Source organism: Geospiza fortis, unplaced genomic scaffold, assembly GCF_000277835.1.
Source record: "Geospiza fortis unplaced genomic scaffold, GeoFor_1.0 scaffold794, whole genome shotgun sequence".
In the NCBI taxonomy this organism is placed as follows: Eukaryota; Metazoa; Chordata; class Aves; order Passeriformes; family Thraupidae; genus Geospiza; species Geospiza fortis.
The window spans coordinates 369,476-386,535 of record NW_005054601.1 but is presented as its reverse complement, the minus strand read 5'-3'; the positions used below and the strand labels follow the sequence as shown (position 1 = coordinate 386,535).

General features: G+C 36.7%; 1 protein-coding gene across 1 annotated transcript in view; it reads left to right on the top strand.

Moving 5' to 3' along the window:
• The window catches only part of APC (APC regulator of WNT signaling pathway), a 93,765-nt gene that overhangs the window by 22,408 nt on the left and 54,297 nt on the right, over positions 1-17,060 (top strand). The window contains 1 exon segment of the mRNA XM_031064533.1: positions 9,702-9,854. Within this exon segment, the coding sequence (XP_030920393.1) occupies positions 9,720-9,854 (135 nt within the window). The 5' untranslated portion in view covers positions 9,702-9,719.

Here is a 17,060-nt window from a genome sequence, read left to right as displayed (position 1 = left end):
CGCGGGTGGGCGGCCGGCGGGAGCGCTCGGGGGGCAGCGCTGCGCCCTCGGCGCACCCTGGGATCCGCTGACTTCTCACAGATTGATTTAACATCACAAAGAGGTGCTTGGGTCCGCGACTTAACCTGAATGCTGTGGGAAATCTTAATAAATTATGTATGAAGCAGTGGGTCCTTTCTTCCCCTTTGTCAGATACGCAGCTTTTATGCTAGTAATTAGGTCATTGCTAGCAGAGCGCTCCTTGCTTTTGCAAAAATGTGTGGCGATTTTTGGAGGACACATATGCTGCCAGATCATTTCATCCTATTCGGGTTTCTTGTCAAGATACGGTATTCTTCCTATCGACTCACAGGGAGGACCTTGTCTGTGGGCCGTAAGGGGCATTTTTCGTTTGATAGGATTTTCTTCAGAGGACCAGTAGGGCCCGGTTTTGACTTAATTTGGAGAGTCATACCCTGAAAAATGTTTTTTAAAGGCGTACCAAGAAACACACAGCTTCTTAGTGTGCATAGAAGTATTTTCAGTAAATTTCAGTGCATACGTGAATAGAACAATATAGATCTATTTCTGTTTCTAAGTACTTCTTCCACCCTTTGCTATTTGTTCTGTTGAAAATGCTTCTTAATTTTTTTCCTGTCTTTTTACCATTTGGTTATTTTTTTTCTGTTATCTAATACAGGTAATAGATTTATGAGTATTTTGTCAAGATTATAGTTCTTCGAAAATATACATAAGCATGTATACTGAAAGCCATTTCCTAGAACCAGACTCTTCTGTATTTTTAAGGAGACTTGAAGTAACTATAAAAAGCTCATCTCTTTGGTTCTGTTAAATACAGTGATAGGCAAAAAAGGTTTGATAACGAAAAGCATCAGTTTAAATACCTGTGCTTTATACATCCCCTCAAAACATTTTCTATACATACACCATTATTTTTAGAATCATGAATCTCCTGTTTTATCAGTTACAGAGGCTTTGGATAATATTACATCTTAAAACATCACTTGAGAACTTACTGTTTGGAATAACGGATTTCAAAAGGTAAATTTGTGACAGGAGATATTTCTGCTTTGGCATTCTTTACAATTGCTTAAATGTTAAAAGAAACAAAGATGCAGAGGTGTTTTCACCATTTCTTTTCTAAAAGGAAAGAGAGTGACACAAGCACAGTAGTGATTATGATGATTATTATGGTGATGCTTCTTCCTGTACTTTTTTTACTCTTAAATAGTATCATTCTGTGTAACCACTGTAGTAGTTCTGTAAGTCACACTCTTAAAATGATAACTTGAATAAAAGATCACTTTTCAATATAATACTTTAATTTACTTATGGGTGCAAACTTTACTAAACATCATCCCTGAAGTACAAAATACTTGGTTATGATAAATGTTCTGGTACATATTGTCACACTTTGCCATTGTTATATCGGCATGGAATGATACAGCACAAGGTGGAAATGCGCATGGGTACAATTGGTCACTTGATCTCTAAATTCTTATGTTGGATTTCAGTATGCATCTTGATTTAGTTGGTAAAACGTTTATGTTGATGACATATGGTCAATTCTTTTATTGTCAGTGTGGCAAAATCCTGTTTAAAATAGTCCATACTACTAATGGTGTGCTGTAATGGTAAGTTATTGTCAGCAAAGATCTAGTTTCCACTCATGGTTTTCCAAAATTCATGCAGTACCTGTGTGGTTAGGTGCTGATACATTTCCTGCAAGACAAATTGTTTTCTGGTCTTTGAAAGTCCTGAAGGGAACCCTGAAGATGGCCCTGATAGGGCACCCAAGATGGAGAAATATTTATTGTAAATTATTTTTATAATATATAATAGAATTTCTATAGTATGTACAATGTTTTTGATTATAACTGATTTATTTCATGTTAGTTGTTTTGAGTATACGTTTTTGGGTAAAATAGGAAAAGAAATACCTGTCTCAGACTTTTTAATAGCTTAAACTTTCTAGAATTGAATCCTTAAAGATTACGAGAAATGTAAAAGTAAACAAGAGCAAGTCATGTGCAGTGAGGGCATACTCAATTAGTCATGAATTACAAAGATGATCATCTTGAAGGATGAGTGTTCAGGCTTGTGAATCATTCCTGATCCAATGTAAGTTATGATTCAAATGATGTCTGGAGTTGTTTGTGTTCAATATAGTATTTAAATGCAAATCATGGTTTGAATTTTCACAGTCATATTCTGAATAGAGCATGACTAACCAGCTAAGGAACTTCCCAACCCAGAATTATAAAGGAAGAAGTGGGAATTTTCTTGACAGTGTAAAGAAGCTGAACTTGACAGTTCATAGCCTGAAACATACGACTTCTTGATTTTACTCTTTTTGTATTAATAAGAATGTTTTTTTCATTGTTAGCATTCTTTAGTGGCATTCCAAGCAATAAATTATTTTTGTTTTTCACACAAACACACACTTGACCTTTATCGTGCTTGACATGTAATGAGGCACATAAGAGTTCAGACCATGGTGTTCTCATTTCTTCTCCTCATGGTCTTTTACGGAATGCTGAGAACATGGATCACTTATCACTTTTGGTTAAAATGAACAGATGATGCTTCTGTTCATGGTTGGTGAGTACAGGCCAAGTATTGAATTTACTGAAGTATCCCAAAATATAATGATGGATTGAAAGCTCTTGCCAAGTTATGAATTCATTTCTGAAAGAATTAAACACAAAAACACAGTCTTTACCCAATCACCACCCAAAAGGATTTAGGAAGGTTGCGTATATTAACATTTGTTTTAGTCTGCTGTCCACAAAAATAGCTTTCATGCAGAAGTGGATAAAAAATGAAAAAGAAAATCTTCATGGAACTGAAGTGTAGAGAAAATTGTGTGGTCCTCTTTTAAAGGGACTAATGCTTTCACAAGTTGTGTTAGGATAACTAATAACAGTAGTGACTCTTCATCTGGCCTTTGCCTTTTGGTTGAAAACCCTTTGCCATGGTTGAAAACCCCAGGAATCCACAGTACTTATAATCTACAGATTGTAATTTGTTATCAATTTTTTTCAATGCCATCCTTTTCAAATATATTAAAAAGAGTAGTGTTATATAACTTGCAATTAATTTTCTGTTATCAAAGCCCTTGTTGCTGAAAGAAACTGGATGAAGAGCAGTTTTCTGTAATGACTGCTTTTTATACTCCTTCCTCCATCTCTAATCACCTAAGTGTGCTAAAGCAGAGTGAATGAGAACATGAACAGATCTGCTGCTCCACTCATGGGCAGTTCTTGTTCTGGCCTGAGTATTTTCTTAGTTGTCTCTGACCACACTCAAAGCCACTTCCAGACAGCTCATTATATTCATGTGCCCGCATTGCCCAGTTGAAGAGAACCCAAACAAAATGGCTTCCCTTTCAGCTGCTCCTGACTCAAATTTGGGGGATTGTTCTTAAATTCGGGTGGGGATAGGAGGATCAAATATGCTGGCAACAAAGGCCATTTTAGTAAAGGGTGGACTTAGCACCACATGGAAATAACATAGTTTTTCAGTGTGATGCTGGAGAAGGCAGAAATATTTTTTCTGCTGTTTGGAGGGAGTCAGGATAATGGGCTTTTCTGATTTGAGTCCAGTGGAGGGTAAGAGAGAATTAGACAATGCCAGTGAAGGATAAACATTTTTAGATTGGCAAACCTTGAAACCTTGCCCATACTAAAATGGATAAAACAATCCCTGACACAGTGATACTCATTTTTGATAAGTTCTTGAACACAGCATTTGGAGTGCTGGTATTTTGCCAGAGCTGAAAACCTGAAGGCGAGCTTCAAACAAAATAACAGAAAATTCAATACAGTATTAGGTCAACAGAGAAATTGAACTAATGCAAATTGGCGTGGTTTGATATGTTCAAAATAAGAACCGCAAAACCCCCACACACTTTTTTCTTATGAGTGTATAGATAAGGAAGCTGCATGAAAATGGTCCACTTAAGGAACTTAGCTTGGAACAGCTGTGCTGGATTTTTTGCCCCTGTCTGTCAGCCTTGCCCCTCTTTTGGAAATAGCTCTGCAACAGCTGCAGAAGCATCGTGGCTAATGACCCAGCACAGTACGCTTAAACTGACACCTATTTCAGATTACCTTGGCAGTCGAGCAGTAATCTGCAGTGGTTTAGCAGCTGCCACTTGAGCAGCTGAGCTCTTCCCTGGCTGGGAACCGTGAGGAGATGGGTGGAGCAGACAGCTGGGAAGGCACCAGTGCAGCCCTCCCTGCCACTAGCCACAACCACTGCTTCTCAGAACCCCTAGGCCTAGTGCTTAAAAATAGTCTGTTTTTAAAGGGGATTTAGAGTAACTAATTGGAAAAATGTCATGACAGTGGCAGCATTTCCTCCCTGAATTCAATGTAGTGTGCCCTTGAAGAAACAATTCCCCATTAGACACATTCCTATAAATGAATGACAAAAATTGACAGAATGGTAAAGAATAACAAGGATGAGATATTGGGCTGTGGACTGAAGAGTTGCATAGAATTTGTGGATGTAGAAAGAAATCTGAGTTGATGATCCTTCCCAGTCTTACTAAATTATGTTGTAGATAGTCATGAATTTTGGACTAGTACAAACATTTAAACGTAGATACAAAAAATTTTCAGAATTCTGATACAAAGATCAAAAAGATCAAAGCTATAAGCATGTTAGATGCGTTGTATCTATGTGTAGAGATAAATTTGTTACATTAAGATAACATTGTGAAAAATCGGAGTTACACAGTTTAGGAGTGAATCTGCTTGGTGGTGGTAGTGTCGATAGGTTTTATGCAAAAAAGCAATAATAGGACTCTGAAATATTTTCATAAGGAGATTTAATATATGAAAAATGGTTGGGGTTCTTAAGTGGAACCTCTTCAGAGCCTATTGAGTATATATGCTTGCTGATTTCAAAGATGAAGGCTCTGATCAATTAAGAAATTCTAAGTTTTCAGGCAACATTACATTTTTCCTATCACTTGGGATTTGAGATCAAAATGATTGCATGTAAATTCCTGTCTGGGCAATGGCTACTGGTGCAGTTTTCTTAATACAGGAAAATGCATATCTAAATCTTAACAGTATGTTTGCATAAATTTAGGCTTCTCATTAATTCTGATTTTAGTGCGTAAAAGAGTTCTATCCAGCTTGAAATTCCTTTTTGATATGTATATTCGTGTGAAGTGCTGATTCAGTAAAGCGTGAAATTTCTTGTCACAATTTCCCTTTACTCTGATAGGAGATGGAGAAGAAGCTTCTTAATGATGAGAAATATGGGTCAGGGAAGTAGCACAGGTAGATTTTTTTGGGTGTCTCTGACATGAGAGTATTGAATTTCAAACTTTCTGCATTCTGAGACAGTTATTTTTCAGAGTAAGTCTAGAGAACTCAGGATCTGTTCTTGCCTTTGATGACCACTTTCTGAAGAAACAATGCAGTTAAGAGTGTAAAAGGGAGCTTGACTTGAAGCATAATACTGAATTTCACAAAGGTGGGTTTTGTGTTGCATTTGTGATGTATTTTCCCTTGGGCTGGGTGAAATGTGGAATGGATTCTGGAGGTCAGAATTCTTCCCTTCTCTATTCTCCCTTGCTGTAGTGGTTTCCTACAGGGGGAAAGAAGAGATGTTTTATTCTTGATCCAGCTGATTCTGACACTAGTGGTGTTGAACATGTTTGCGTGCGCAGTGGTAGAGCTTCGGACTAGTGGGCCATGTCTAAGGTAGTCCTTGTTTTCTCATGGGCTAGTTAATTCTGCTCCAAATGAAGTGTGATGTGGCTGGGAAACCTGTCTGGCCAAGAGGGTCCAGAGTTTAACTCTTTCCTCATGGCTAGTAATTTAGCCACTGAGAAACTTCAAAAAGGGGATGGAATGATACAGTCGGTTTCTATTTATGCTGGCAGTTCTATGTTTAGAAAACTTAAAATATATAATTTATAAATTATTTTTAATTTATAATTATTTTTTACTCAGAGCATAAATCCTAGGATCATTTTGGGACCTGAATTCTGATCTCATGTGTCAAGTTTGAGGCAGCTGGTAAAAATGTATTTTCAGAAGATAGGCAGATTTTAATTTTGAGGGGTTTATCTCATACATGGACCAGCTTATGTGTAATGGAGCCCTGTGATTTCACTCTACAAATCACGTGTCTGAGATCACACAGTGTTCAGTATCAGAAGGCCTAAGCTGCTTTGTGGTCATACATTACCTTTGTCAGTTTCACCAGTTTTAAAATTAAATAGCAGTGTCTTGTGTGAAATACTTTGGCATTGCATTATTTCAGAAGAAGAAGAGGCAAATATCTTGGAGATATCAAAAATAAGTACAGCATTTGTCTGTATTGAAGTTTAGGATTGGATTTCTCAAGCCATGAAGTCTGGCTCCTTGTGTAGTATGCTTGGCAGGGATCCCACTGAACTACAAGTTCTAATTAATGTTGCCAGCCTAGGTTGATAAATGACCGACTTACACCCATTTTTTCTGTGTCAGTATTGTGTTTTAACATAAATGTTGTTCTCCCTCTTCAGTGTTTTCCGCTCCCTAATAACAAAGTGTGGCTGTGTCGTTCCAGCCTTTGATGTGCTGAGGCAGCCAAGGTTTGCTTGGCTAATCTCTTCTAAGATACTCTGTCATCCCCTGATCAATTCACATCTTTCTCTGCATCCACTTAAATTCACTTTTCTTACCCACCTCTTTGTAAAATTATTTGCTAACTCTGGGAATCGTGTTTGCTCTCCTTGTGCCAGTCTCATTGCCACCGCACAGTGCCCTGCAGGCTGGCTGCTGAGAGGCTTCACTGCTCCAGGTTGAGATTCCTTTGTGAGTGACCCTGTGTCACCATGCTCTGCAATTCCACCCTGTTTCTACTGCTTTATTTCTCAGTTCATCCAATTCATTGTGTATGTTGTGGAGCCCTCTGACCTTGTGCAACCTCGTGAATTTATGGGAGCAAGTTTTGATGCTACTTCTTGTGCCAAAGTCAATAGCAAAACATTTTAAAATGCCTGTCACAGTCTGGTTTTGGGGGAACTTTTCTGACAGCCTGCCTCCAGCACAATAATTTGGCTCTCAGCACTGCCCTGTGTCATCTTGATGTCTTTGAACTGCTCCTTACCTATGTACAGTTTTTCTGTTCATCTCTGTTGCAACTGTGGTGACAGTGTCACTTCCTTTGGTGGGCATTTATTTAGCAGGGGAAAAAATTGTTTCGGGTTACCTAGGCTGTGATAGTTAGTTAACTTTTTTTTTTTAATCTGAAAACCCACAAAGCCTGACATTTCAACAAATCAGGAAGTAACTCCTAGTTTGAGGTAGGGTACTGTCTCTTAATGGTGACGTCCTGCTTTCATGTTACAGGAATAAAGGAAGCTTAGGAACTTAGGTCAGAAGGGCGGAAAGCCAAACCAAATCTCTCCTTTAGGATCCTTACTCATTTAGCAAAAATATACATAAGTTTGTTATGCGTGTAAAATACCAGAGCTATGCAATTTATGTATTTCTACCATAGTTTCTCCCCTTGTCCATTTTTCTCCATTTAATTTATTGTGTGTGTACATCTTGTTAATGGGGCTGACTGTTCTAAATTTCAAATCTGTAAGTTAGAATTCCTAAAAATGGACAAGAAATGGAAAAACTGAATACTTAGTTGTTATTACCTGTCCTTTCATATTAGTAATGAATTATAGCAATGGAAGAATAATACACTCTATCTAGAAACAACATGCATGTCCTGTGTGGCACAGGGCAGCTTCTGTAAATCACATGTAGATGAATAAATGTGATATATTTTACTGATATACTTCAGTAAAAACATTCTATCAATATTACAATATGGTGCTAATTCATGACAAATAATGGGAAAAAGTTTCCATTCTTCTTCACTTCTGTCTGCTTTTCCTTGGGCTTGTGCATGCAATGTGTTCTGAAATGTGAACTATAGCTATTAATTTTCTTAATAGTAATGGAAACTGTTACTTAATAGATAAAGGCATACATGAACTAGAAACAGACTGGTTTTTTGGTGTTTGTGTGTTTTGTTTTTCCTACAACTCTCCTTGACAAGACTCAACCTTTTAGGTGAAACAGCCTGATGCTAAAATCCTAGAATTCACATTGTAGAGTAGTTATTTCAGATTGCCTTTATTTCTCAAAAATGAGGTCTTCAGTAAAGCATGATCAAATTTTGAGAAATAAATGTTACAGATTCTTTTCATTCATGAAAGTCATGATTTCATAAGTGGCAGGTGTCTTCTTTTTTCTTTGATGGTGGCAGGTGCTTGGAAAGGAAATAAACCAGTCATATCAGCTACGCCACAGCTTTTGTCATTGTTCCTTGCTTCAGTGATGTAATCTCTCCTTTACATTTCATTCAGCTTAAATTTAGAAAGGTTAAACAGAATTTTCAAAATTTGTACTGAGGAACTAAAATGTTTTTGAATAATTTTATCTTATTTTTGGTTGACTGGATAATTCAATTGAGTTTCATCAGGAAGTGGAAACTTGATTTATAAGGGGGTACACAGGCAGGTTAGAGTTTGGTCAGAGGTTACAATGAAAATGCTAAATAATAGCTTTTAATTGTTTCATCTTTTCCAAAATACATATACTGCAATAATGATGAAAGGGAATGTTGCCCTGTAATGGATTCTTTTTTTAGGTTTTTTTTTCCTCTGAGTTACAGGCCATGTACTTAGGAAATGTCTGCAATGACATTGGAAGGGTAACTTGTGTTATGTGAAGAGCTAGGCTTCCTTTTTTTCTCTGTAATGGCTGATTAATAAGAAACTGATAGCACTGATTCTGAAGAGCTTCAAACATTCATTAGCCATGTTTTAGTTAACTTACGTTGTTAGATTAACAACTCTGCCGGCTTTTGGTTTGGAAAGTGGGGAACAATTTCTAGTTCATAATGGAAATTGAAGTATTTGTTTCTTTCTCCTATATAATGGCTGAGCAGTTGTGCTGGTGTTCTGGGACTGTGTTACAGTTTTACTGAAAACAGTGTGGGATGCCTTGATATCAAGAGTAGCCTTTCATCTTTAAATTAAATAGTGCAATATGACCACTTCGTGTGGAAGAAATTTGTTTTGATCTTGTACCTTGAAGGATATTTTTACAAAATATCTACATATTTACTACATTTGATAATGTGGAGTTTCTTTAGTTAAAATTCCCCAATATTTACTTGTTTCCTTTCGTATAGCATCTCCCTCAGAGTGTGTGCTATTCCTAGGAGCATTGAACATCTGTGACTACCATTCATTTTCCTAAAATAAGTAGGCAGTCAGCATCTTTTAGATATGTGTGAAGATGCTTGTTATCTACCCAAAAATTACTATATATGGTCTATTATCTGCAGTTCTCCATGTTGAAACTGAAGTGCCAGTAGTAAAGATGCTTTTGTGTGATGCAGTGATTTTCTTTCATGTATTCTAGCTTCTCCTAATATCTGATAAAATTGACAGTGAACCTTTTTCATTTGCTTAATCTTGCACACCAAGTGGAAGCCTGCAGAAAAAAAAGTCTTGATCTGGCACTAGTTATAGTCGTTAACAGTTTGGTGCAATGGATTTAAATTAAATGTTTAGAAAGACATGTGGTAAATGGGAGAGAGAGATGATTTTGTGGTTAGATACATTCAGGAAGTGAAGGGTTTCTTCTAAAATGCTTAAATCTAATGTTTTCTCTTACTTTTTTAAGGGCTGAGGGTAGCCCAGGATGGCCGCAGCTTCATATGATCAATTGTTAAAGCAAGTTGAGGCATTAAAGATGGAGAACTCCAACCTTCGGCAAGAGCTAGAGGATAACTCAAATCACCTCACAAAATTGGAAACCGAGGCGTCCACTATGAAGGTATTGCAAGCTCTGTGCCTGTGTGTGGGGTTTCTGTCACTGCCCTTTGTGTCATGGACTGGGAATCGCTCAGAGAGTTTTGTGTACTTTTAGATTCCTATTGAAGTCCTTTTCCAGGCTGTGTAAAGGAAAAGCTATCAAAGCTACATTTCTTTATTATTAGTTTTTAATTTCAAAACTGTTTTCTAGAAACAGCTCCCAGCATGCTCTGATAAGCACTACCATTTTAGCACAGCTGTGCTTCCCAGCAGGAAGTCCAGAGTGCTGACCAAGGTTCACAAAGTGAGTATTGTTTGGCTCTTGAAAATGTGGGAAACACTGGAGGTTTTCAGTGTTTTCAGGTAATTTTAAAAATTTGAGGGTTTACTATAATTACAATATTTAATGTCTTAACAGGAGAAGTTTTTTTTAACATAAACCACAAGTTCTCCAATCTTTCCCAAAGCCTAAATTAATACTTTAAAAATTCACTCAGATCACACCTGCTGGTGTTTGTTGGCTGAGTGTAGGCCTTCAGAGCCACCCATCCAAGAGCAAACACTATGCTCAAGTGGAATTTAGATGGATTTTAATCAGTAGGAAGATACACTGTCAGCTGCATCTATGTGATCCATGATACTGAACAAGGCAGAATTTTGCAAGCCTTAGAGCTGCATTAATGCAGTACTCTTCCTAGGCTGACAAATCCTGCTGCTAGCAGCAAAACCAGTCTGCTTTTCATACCTCAGGTAGAAGGACTCAGAAGTTGTTGGTATTTCTGTGTATACTCCTGTATAGAGTACGTATATTCTAAGTATTAAATTTAAATTAAATTTTTTTTCTCCATTTCCTTGCTTGCCAATCTTCTTATGATAGACTTACTGTTCCTTTACAAGCAATGTTTAATTTTTAAAATATGGTAATTTGATTAGTATAGCAATTAAAAATATTTGAACTCAATTTTCTTCTCCTCCAGCATGTAGACCATAAGAAGAAAATTCTCCTGCTTTCTGAAACACTAGTTACAACACTTGAAAAAAAACGTAGATACTTCAGATGCATTTAACCATTGCATTGCAGTGTAAAATGAAAACAACTTTGCTACCTAAATTAAAAGGATACTATAGTCCTTTACACCAGGTACTTGAAATGGTTGTCGTTAACACCTGCAGAAAAAATGTTCACTTGCTGAGTTACATGTCTGAAAACTAGTTCTGTCATTTATATTATTTTTCTTAAGATAATATTGCAACAAATTTATTAGTAACTCCCTTCCGCTTCTTGTCATTGCAGTCTAAATTAAGGAAGGGAAGAACAGGACAGATGATCTTCCTGCTAGTTTTACAAAAAAAGAGTAAAAATGGTTTTTTTTCCTCTTCTTCATTCACATACAGGTGTTTTGGGTTTTGGTTGTTTGTTTGAGGTTTTTCTAGTTTTTGTGCAGATAATTAAATTTCCAGTGACCTAAAGCCAGTCCAGCTGTACAAGCTGGTCTCTGGGGCATTAATTTGGGATGTGGAATGGCTTTATGTTCTTACATTAAATCTGGCAGACCACCAAACAGAAAGCGGCTCTATTGCACTCCTCTGTGCTTATGAACATATGCAGAGTAGAGGTCTTATTTTTTTCTGTCCTAAAGTTCCCTTCTAGATCTAAGGAATGTAACACAAAAAAACTGCCAACTCAAATATCAAACTCGGTATGTTTCTTTTCATTTTGGGGGATGGGTGGAGAGGAGATTGTTCCGATTAATTAGATTTTTTTTTTTAAACCACGTTCTATTAGGAAATCATGGGTTCATTCCTCTGGTTTATTTGCTCCTGCACCTGAACTAAGAAGTCATGTCTTTCCCCTGTTTGTTTCAGACCCTTTTCTTTGTAAAGGATCACAACATAGTTTTGATTTGACTGAAACTTGAAGGATGGTGTGGGAATGATCTTGGGGTCAGATTGGAGTAGGTGGGTGAAGTTTGATGGGGATAATTGCAGGATTCTCTTAAACTGGAAGATAATTTTAGTTTTGCAGGCTTTTGGAGAAAGTATGTGTTGGCTTTTTTTGCACTGAAAGAAACTACATGGTTTGTACGGTTCCAGTGCCATAATTAGGGATAATTACAAGCAAAGTCATTAGCAGAGCGAGAGCAGTCAGGATTGCAAGCCATTTGGCTACCATATATGCAGTCAAAAAATTTCCCAAATGTCTTGGAAAAAATGATCCTTTGGGAACACAGAACTGTCGCAGAGCCCTTGGAACCCATCCTGCCAAGTGAAATCCCAGATATTAGCCAGGGAGCAGCAGTGGGGAAGACAAGCTGTGGCTCCATGGCAAACATCCCTGTTCTTGCAATGTGAATTTTGGTCTGTGGCCCAGTACAGAGACATCTCACACTGAGTCTTTGGACTGCTGCCTTGTTGGTGTCCTCATTTCTTTATGTTCTTTAATCAGTTGTGAAGGGCAGTAGTTAGGAAGGGCGTTTTAAAGACAATATTTAAAGAATTTTATTTTGGAAGTAACAGTGTTAAAACGTTTTGTAAGTGTGCCCCATCTTTATAATCCCTTCATTTCAGAATTGTAAGGTAATCATATGGGAATTAAAAGCTTAACATGAGCTCATCTTGCACATGTATTTATTATAAACTACTACTGACCTATATAAGAACTATCTCTGAATGCTTCCTGTTTAAAGCTAAATCTCTTATTTAAAAGTGAAAACTCCATTTACTGACCAGAAAACATGATGAGTAAACAAAGAGAAATGTGATAATGGGGGGGGTGCCAAAATGATCAGTAAAACAATCTCCACTTCGTTTTTTAATTTGTGTTGTCCTAGGGATTAACTGTTCAAACAAAAGAAATCCCTCAGAGTATTATGACTAACTTGGGAAATTCAGTTGTTTTTATTGGCTTACTGTCAGATGAAATACAGCAGTTTGGTATGAAAAAATGTTCTCTCTAAATCAACAAATACCCTGTTTGATAGTCAACGAAATAACAATGTTGGACCATAAATAAAGAAAAATTGTGTCAGTATCTAGATGTAAGAGTGACTGCATAAAACACAGACTATGGACAGATTTAAAAAAATAGTTACAGTTTTATCTGAATTCAAAACCTGTAAAATTCATGGAGAGACAAGAAGTAATCCAATGTCAGCTATACTACTTCGTGCATATCCCTACATGTCTCCCACATTTGCAGAAGATTTTTTGTGAGACTTTTCTGCCTGATTCTTGTAGGACACTGGTATTTTTCTCTTTAAGAATGGCATTTATTTATTTATCTATTTATTTATTTATTTTTAATGTCATAGCTAATTAATATGAGCATTTTTCCCCATATAATACCTGGGGTGAAGCTGGTATGTTCACCTTAACCTCCAGAACTCACGTAAGAGTGACATCATGCTTGATTTGCACACCCAATATTTGAATGCTTTGATTTTATAGTAAACCAGTAATTCATGGTATCATGTGTAAGAAAGCTGTTTTTAGTATATGTGATGCTCTGTGAGCAAGACATTGTCTCTTTTGTTTTCATGTAGTGCACTTAAAATTTTGTTCTACATATGGCTTTTCATTTTATTCAGTGTTTTCTGTATTGTGCTCACATGTATCAAAGATAAAAAGACTGTTGCTAGAGGTGATTCAGATATGTTGATTTTTTTTGAGAAGTGCTCTAACCAGATAAATAAACACTATAAAGAAACATGGTAGTGGTTCAACTCTTTTCAGAAAATTATTAGCTGTTCATTTGTGTGTTGTGGAGGGTGGTGTTTAGGCAGATCATTTTCTTCATATAAATATTTTAGTTTTAATAATTTTCTGTGGTGTTTTTTTGTTTTAGTTTGCGTGTTTGAAGGAATTAATGTTTAAAAGGCCAAGTCCTAGAGAGCTGATTACTATCATGTCCATTGCAGATCCAAAGAGTGATTTATTTTTGACATTGACGGTGTTTGTGAGTTTTTTCTGCTAATAAGCCAGCTGGGCAATAAAACTAGCAATGCTATTATGTTGGATTCAAGTATATTTTCACTAAATAAAAAGGCAAGAATGAAAATATTTTATTTTGAGGATTTTTATTTTAAATGTGTTTGCAAAATATTAAGCTATGGTAATTTTATGTGGTAACGAAAGGAATATTAAGTCTCTAGAGTATAGCATCCCCTATTTATTTCAGTGTTGCAGATACTTTGGGATGTTGATGAATTAATACTCAAATTCTCAGAATTAAAGGTAAAAACAGTGCCAAAGAAGATGCCATGGGGCCTGGTTTTCATTTTCTGTTATGATGGCTTTAAAAGAATTGTGAGAAAGCTTATATTGTATTAAAACTACAGTGTACTTTTATATCTAAATATGATTTAGTTGCATTTTGTCTGCAAATTCAACTTCCCATTGTATCTTTTTATGTCTATTGGAAAGAATGAATATACAAATCCTTATCAGGAGTAGCAATTGACCAGCAAGTTAGCAATTTAGCTGCTACAGTAGCTTGTTTGTCTCATTTTAAGAAGAGGGACTCTGGAAAATGTGCTGATTGCAGGTTGGACCTTGTTAGCCAATGTTTGTCTATAAAAAAGAGAAGATGGATGTTTAGAATGTTCCAGAATCTTAACTTGCCTTGTACTGTTTTGAAATGGAAGCTGCACTTTGTGGTCTCTAAGTCATAAGAGTTACAAGAAAAATTTTAAAAGTGCTGATCCTTTACATCAGGCATACTGGTGGCTTAATCATACCCATTTTTAGGAGTAAGATTTCAGATACTATTTCTATCCATTATGCCTCTTGACAAAATTTAAGGTTTCCTTTTAAATGTCTACTGGGCCATTCTCTCTTTAGGAATGAGCAACTGCTCTTATCAGATATCTCCCTGATCAGGTAAGCAGGTGATCCCATTTTCTTTTAAATTGACAAACCCCACTTGGTGGCCTTACAGTTTGTGTAGCCACCACTTCTTGATTTAACCTTGAAAACCTGTTTTGTTCTGATCAGCTGTCTCTGATCATCAGTGCTTATTGATCCTTATCATAAAGCATAGAAGGTACTGGAGATGATATTCTAATTGGCACAGCAATTTTTGGTTCAATGTCTTGTGGTAAGCTGTATGCTTGCAAATTAGAATTTGAAGTCCAGCATATTCACAGAGACCTCTAATACACAGTTCTTAACATACTGTCATGTGCTATATGCACATGCAGTTTCCATCTGTCAGTGTGTGTACTTCCTCAAGTAGGTGGGAGATGAATACATTTGAGAGATACCCAGGTTTGCAGTAGCATCTCCAGAAGTCTAACAGCAGTTTTTCTTCTAAGGTACCAGAAATGACGCATTTTGCTGGGAATACTTACTGTGTCCAATAACATCACTTTTCCATCTCTGTGCAAAGGGAGAGTGTTTTTAGCTGCATCCTTCCTTTTCCTTTTTTTATTTTATCTTCATTTGGTTGGCATTGCATGCAGTGAAATGTTTGGCCAAGGCATATATAGAAAAACACAACTGAAAAATTACATTAAGCTATGAAAACAAACCATTCAGACAAGAATGAAATGGTTAAATATGGTTAAATATGTTAAATATGTTAAAATAGATATATATGTTAAAATAGATATATTTGATCTGGAATTACTGTTAGTGAGTAGGCTACATGTAGTAACTAAACTGCTGTATAATCTGAGATGCTTCATTTGAATCCTGAATGTAGTACAATACGCATTTCTTAGTGTATCCTGTTGTACATAAGAATATTAGCATTATTTCCAGAACTGGATTCCAGAATCTGATTTCTGATTTGAGTTATCTGGTATGCCGTTACTTCTGCTAAGAGATCAAGTCAGATATAACGTAGTGGATTACAGTTGCTTCATGGACCAAAACCAGTGTTGTGAAATCTCTGCAGCAACTGGTCACAGAGAACTTGAGGGTATTCCCTAGTATGCTGAGAACATCTCAGTAGCCCTGTCTGGAATTTTAAGGTTCTTGGTTCTTTGATGATTATTCAACTTAAAGGTAGAAAATGAAGTGCAGAATAGATAGTCTCTTTACTTTAGGAAAACACTAGTATCTTAGTGAGATTTTCCGCCATTACCTGTATTTCTTTTCAACATAGTCTTAAGTCATGCAGAAAAAAAGAGATAGAAGAGTTTGACTGATGATTTTCATCATCGTAAAAATGAACACAGGAGTGTGAACAGTTGCAAAAGAGTCTTCTGGTGTTGAGTGAGTGAATACATGGCAAATAAAATTCCATGGCAAAAGCGTAGAAGAATCATAGCTTCTAGAAAAGAGCCTTAACTTTATGTACACCATGAGGACTGAATTAATATGGCAACAGTGTAGAAAGAGGTATTAGAGATTCTCTAAATACCTGAAAAATAAAAGGGTTTTTCCATATAGTGTCTAGTTGATGCTTAGTTTGGATCCACAAAGTTGGTCTGATATTGGGAATTACTGGGCATAAGTAGGGAAACAGAACAATTATAATTGTGCCAGGATGAATACATGCTGATCCAGAAGATGAGTATTATGTTCTGTTCTGATGAACCTCCTCAGGGACGACCTAGTAGAATTCGTCATATTAGGTGCCAGAAAAATCAAGTGACCTGAAAATCTTCCTTAAGTGATATGATTTAATAAAATGGGACTTTTCAGGTGAAGACACAGGAAAAGGAGAGGGACAGAGGATGGATGTTGAGCTCTAATAAAAGATCATGTCTTGAGGAAAGTTATTAGGGAATTAGTAATTTTCCTGAATACTAGATCTAAGGGGATCAAATAACATTGTGAGATAGACAGTGGAAAACAAACAAAACAAAGATGGTTTTGCATCATGTGTTTGCCATGGGAGGTAGAACCCCTGGAGATGTGGTTTTAGGAAGTCTGCAGGTCAAGGCCAGAGGGAATCTGAGAAGAGGATATTCAAGAGAAATGAGCAATAGGTTTTGTTCATGTATCCTCTCAAGTTTCCTGCTGTTGGAGAGGAAGGAGGTTGGTTTGGAAAGATGTTCGGTCTCTCTCAATGTTAAGGATGGTGTTTGCTCTTGATTCTGTTCTTGATTCTTGTCTAAAGCACAGGTCATATGAGGAGCAGCTGAGGAATCTGGGGAGGCTCAGTCTCGAGAAAATAAGACTTATGGGGACCTTCTTACTCTATACAACTTCCTGACAAGAGGTTGTTGGTGAGTTGGGGGTAGGTCCCTTCTCTTAATTAACAAGGAACAGGCTAAGAGGA